At 52.2% G+C, this 5,293-nt stretch overlaps 1 protein-coding gene across 1 annotated transcript in view; it reads right to left on the bottom strand.

Annotated features, from left to right (window-relative positions):
• The window catches only part of UBN1 (ubinuclein 1), a 20,934-nt gene that overhangs the window by 14,954 nt on the left and 687 nt on the right, over positions 1-5,293 (bottom strand). The window contains exons 2-6 of the mRNA XM_009995442.1: positions 4,388-4,474; positions 3,320-3,415; positions 2,906-3,040; positions 2,436-2,539; positions 1,329-1,767 (exon numbers count right to left, since the gene is read on the bottom strand). Of these exons, the coding sequence (XP_009993744.1) occupies positions 1,329-1,767; positions 2,436-2,539; positions 2,906-3,040; positions 3,320-3,415; positions 4,388-4,474 (861 nt within the window). The remainder of the gene's footprint in view (positions 1-1,328; positions 1,768-2,435; positions 2,540-2,905; positions 3,041-3,319; positions 3,416-4,387; positions 4,475-5,293) is intronic.

Below are 5,293 nucleotides of genomic sequence, written 5' to 3'. Positions count from 1 at the left end.
TATCTCTCTAGGAACAGGAGTTATTAAGCACGAGATGCTTAAGTAACAGGTGCTCTCAACTGCTGTGCCCTGAAGGCAGAACACACACAACCACACGAGTCTCAGAGCACTGTCGACAACTTGAAATCAAGAGTTTAAAAACAACACTTGGAGTAGGAACAAAACATCTCAGCACTTGTTTACAGGCTGAGGGTGACAGCCCTCACACCAAAGCAGCCCCACAGCAAGCCTGACAGCACAGTAAGACAGGCCAGGAGAGGGATCCCTGAGCAGCACCCAAAGCTTTCCCACTTCTCAAGAGCCACACTTCACATGTTGGAGAAGAGGGGCAAGTCCCACAAGCAGGAGGAGCTACTGCTGGAAAGGCATGGGATCACCCTTCTAGAAATTCATATATTCCATCCCCTAAATGGTGCCCAACACTGAGACTGGTGTGTACTCCAGCTCAGAGCAGCCCTGAGGTTTAAATTAAACACAAAGAAACTTAAATATAAGTTAAACATATGAAAAAAACCTCTTTACTTGGAGAGTAACAGGCTGCCCAGAGAGGCTGTGGAGGCTCCTTCTCTGGAGACATTCCAAACCCACCTGGATGTGTTCCTGTGGGATCTGCTGTAGGTGGCCCTGCTCAAGCAGGGAGTTGGACTGGTGATCTCCAGAGGTCCCTTCCAACCCTACCACTCTGTGACTCTATGTTAAGAGATGGGAAAAGAACCCAAATTTCCAGTGATGTGGCTCCACTGTGGGACAGCCCAAACTGTAGCCAGGCTTCAGTGAAGGCACCTGCCTGCACATGCCATGGGAAAAGGTTCCAACAGGTCCTCAAGCCCCATCTACAGGGCTTTGGAGGCCTCTCACACTGCAGAGCAGGTCAGGCTTTCCAGCTGCACCTACTCAACTTTGCATACAGAGCCCTGCAGGCCACTTCACAACCCCTGCTCTGGCCACCACAGCACATTCAAACCATGAAGGTGGAATTTGTCCTTCAGCCTTGTTAGTTCCCATTTTAAGTTCATTTGCATTAAACTGTCTTTGGAAATTACCTCTTGCATCAAGTCCACGCTTTGCCAAGAGGTAAACAAGCCACGCTGACAGGTGGGTACCATGACATTCAGCAGATAACAAGGCCAAGGACTTTGACACTACCTGACATCCGGGAGCTCAAGAAAAGTGACCCGGCCAGCAGAGACAACCGAGTGACAGGAAGGTACCATCTGACGTGGCACTACGGAATTTCTCCAGCAGAGTGTGCTCTGGCTCTGGAGGAAGCTACACCGAGCCAGCACAGCTCTTCCCCCTCCAGCCACCACACAAAGCTCCTGCCCTACCTGAGCCAGTTCTTTGATGCGTTTCTCCAAAGGGGCGGGCAGCCCTTCGGGGAGGGACGGCGGCTGCTTGAAATCCTGCTCCAAGCCCGTCCCAACCGGATCGCTCCCATCCTCCACCTCAGGAAAAGGGCTCCCATCGGGGGATTCGCTGAGGAGCCTCTCTAGATCCAGGTCAGTCAAGGAGTCCATGGCAGTGGCTGCCTGGAGCAGGTCATTGTCACTGGCATGGCCAAAGAAGGAAAGCAAAGGGTCAGGCGTGGCCTCTGCCTCCCGCGGGGCTGCAGGTTCTGCTGGTGAAGGAGCCGCCACTTTCTGCTCTTCATCTTTTTTCTTCTGAGCATCCTTCTCCTTCTGAAACTTCTTCAGCATCTCCTTGACACTGAGAGCACCCGAGTATTTCTTCTTCTTCTTCTCCTTACTTGCATTTAATGCTGTGAAGCTGTAAACAAAGTATGGAGGAGGAAAGGGAACGGACGTGAAGACAGGATGAGGAAGAAGAGACAAGGATTCCTTCCTCTCAGCTCACTTCAGCCTTATGAATCAAGCCCCTGGAAGGTCTCACCCCCGTCCCTAATTACACCAGGAAAAATATTCTACTGCCTCTTAAAGTCTTAAGGTTCTGCTGCATGTTCAGCCTGGATCAAAGGCTGTCTCTCCTCACTGCAGAGGTGATGGAGCTGAAACCAGCTCCACTGAGCTCTGCCCTGTGTGCATTATTCCAGCAAGGAAGAGTGGAAAATGCACAACCGGTGCAGAGGAACTGAAGCAAGAAACAATAAGCATGACAGCAGCTTGATGGATTTGGCCTGTTAAAACAAGGAGAGGAAATTCCATTTTCTTCTCTTCAGGCTCTCCAGTCCCTCTTCCCAATGTCAGTGCCTCAATAGCTCCAAGAAACACCAACGTGGCCCTGCCCCTCCTGGCTTGGACACTTGCTGGGGAGCTCTGCTCCTCCCCTCAGCCTCAACTGCCTTTTTTCTCCCACTTGGGAGGCCATGGGGCTTTGCCTGGTGGGGTTTCTGAAGCAACATGCTCAACCCTCCCCAGTGCAACAGGTACTGCTGCAGCCTGACAAATGACACAAGCCAGAGTTCCCTCCCTCCTTACCCAGCTTTTGGAAACTTGGACTTCTTGGATTTCTTTTCCTTGTCATAAGAATCATCCTTCTTCTTCTTCTTCAGTTTTTCACCTCCATCTTTCAACTTCCGCTTCTGGAGAAAGTTAAAACAAAGTCACAATCAAAGACTCTCCCACAGCCCCTGAACCATGTGGGACTCTCTCCTGAGGATCTGAGAACAGCTCCTTCCCACTGGACACATGACCCCAAACCCCAGACACCTGTCACCACCCTTTTGGCTCAGACTGGCTCCAACACTGCCCAGCTTTTACACTAGAGATGCTCCCACCAAGACAGAGTAGGGTCACCAAGTGCTCTTGCCCCTTTCAGCCACCTCAGTTAGGCAGTGGGGAAGCAGGGCTGTCTCCAACAGATACTGGTTTCCCACCAGAGTCACTTTTCATGCAGCAAATCCACCAAGCCCTAAGAGAGGAAATACTTGAGAAAGGGGCTTGCTGACCTTGGGACACTTCTTCTTCTTCTCTTTTACAAAGTCATCTTCAGACTCGGACGCTTGCCGAAACTGCAGAGTTCCTGAGTTGATGTAAAACCCTCCATACTTGGTGGTAAGAGAAGCTGGAACGAGCTCATCATACTGGAAAGCAGAGCAGAAGCTGTGGGCCCTGTGAGCTCTGTGACTTGCTGCTCCAGCTGAGCTGCTTGGAGGAGGCAGTGGGACTTGTGCTGCCCCAGCAGCAGAGGGGCTGGGCACACGCCTGCTCACCAGCCCTCTCCTGCCCCGCCGCTGCCCCAGGAGCTCTCCTTGCCCACCCTGGCACACTCCTGATGGCACACAGGGCAGCTTCCCCCCGCCTGCCTGCTCAGCCCCCCAGGCAGCTGCCTTGAACCCCCTCACACCTGCCCCAGCACTCACCGCTTCCGAGTTATCGATGAACGAGTCGGACTCGTCGTACCCATATCCCATATCAATCAGGTCCTGAATTCGGTCCTTCCTTCGTCTCTTGCCTCCCTAAACAACAACAGATTGACTGAGTCTTCATCCCTCCTTTCCAGTCACCTCAGAGGATGGCCCCAAGACAGGGACAGTGACACTGGCTCCAGTGCAGGAAAGAGAACAAGATTTTTTTTGCTCCCAGCAGCAGCAGAACCAAAACCAAACCAGGGTTCACTCACATCAGCCTGTAACCCCAGGAGCTGGGGAAGGGGCTGGAGCACAAGTGTGAGCAGGAGCAGCTGAGGGAGCTGGGGGTGTCCAGCCTGGAGACAAGGAGGTGAGAGGAGACCTTCTGACTCTAGAACTGCCTGAGAGGAGGTTGAAGTGAAGGGGGGATCAGGCTGTGCAGTGAAGTTACAAGTGACAGGACAAGAGGGAAGGGCCTCAAGTTGCACTAGGGGAGGTTCAGATTGGATGTTGGGAAGAATTACTTCACCCAAAGGGTTGTCAGGCATTGGAACAGGCGGCCCAGGGTAATGGTGGAGTTACCACAGAGGGACTTAAGAGTCACATGGACATAGTTCTGAGCGATAAGGTTTAGTTAAGACCTCGTCAGTGTTGGTTGATGGTTGGACTCTGTCATCTTTAAGGTCTTTTCCAACCAAGGTGATTCTGTGCATGAGGGAAGACACATCAGGGTCTCTCACACTGCCCAGAGCAGCTCTGTCCTCAGGGAAAACCCACCAGAATTGGCTAAAAGGCCTAGAAATTACTTTTGGCTGAAGAAAATGACGTTGTACAAATGCCAGTCAGTTGTTTGGAACTACAAGGGAGAACCTCGTTCACTTTAATCCCTCTCATCTGATCTAAGAGCATCTTGGAGCCACAGGCCTGAGGCAGGACAGGAACACAGAAACCAGCCCCCTCCAGCCCTGCTGCAGGAGAACAGCAATGGGAGGGACAGGGGCCTTGGAATAGCACTGGCTGGCAGGGGAACACCCTCGCCCCTCCTCAGGAAGAAGGGAACAGGAACAAGACAAAACATACATATTTTTCTTCAAACTTCCTTGCAAGAGCCTCCACTTTATGCCTTTCCTTTTCATCATCATTAAAGGGATCAATGGGGTCTTTCTTCTGTAGGAATAAAAGAGACAAAACCATCAGAATCCACCCCTGCATTAAACCGCTCCCCATCAGAAGCTCAAACAAACCCCCCTCCAGTGCAGTAATTAGTTCAGCCCCATTTAGTACCTTCATCAATGACACAGACAGTGGGATGAACTGCACCCTCACCAAGCTGAGTGGTGAAGCTGGGACATCTGAGGGACAGGTGGCATCCACAGGGCCTCGGGCAAGCTCAAGAAGTGAGACTGTGTGAACCTCATAAAGTTCATCAAGGCCAAGTGCAGGGTCTGCACGTGGGTTGGGGCAACCCCAGCACTGACACAGGCTGGGGGGAGAATAGGTTGAGAGCAGACCTGAGGAGAAGGACCTGGGGGTGTTGGGTGATGAGAAGCTGAACATGAGTTGGAGCCCAGAAACCAACCCTGTCCTGGGCTGTGTCACCAGCAGTGTGGGCAGCAGGGCCAGGGAGGGGATTGTCCCCTCTGTTCTTTTGAAACACCCCTGTAGTGCTGGGTCCAGTTCTGGGGTCACCAGCACAAGAAGGACATGGAGCTGTTGGAGCAACTCCAGAGGAGCCACAGAGATGATATGAGGGCTGCAGCAGCTCTGCTCTGGAGCCAGGCTGGGAGAGTTAGGGTGTTCAGCCTGGAGAAGAGAAGGCTCCAGGGAGACCTTAGAGCACCTTCCAGTGCCTGAAGGGGCTTATGAGAAAGATAGGGACAAGGTTTTTAGCAGGGCCTGCTATGATAGGACAAGGGGTGATGGTTTTAAACTAACAGAGGGCAGATCTGGACACTCTGGGTAGTTCTGTATCTGCCTCTGCTTCTC

This window comes from Chaetura pelagica, unplaced genomic scaffold, assembly GCF_000747805.2.
Source record: "Chaetura pelagica isolate M959 unplaced genomic scaffold, ChaPel_1.0 scaffold64, whole genome shotgun sequence".
Lineage (NCBI taxonomy): Eukaryota > Metazoa > Chordata > Aves > Apodiformes > Apodidae > Chaetura > Chaetura pelagica.
Note: the sequence above shows the minus strand (reverse complement) of the source record. Positions and strands in the feature narration are given on the sequence as shown.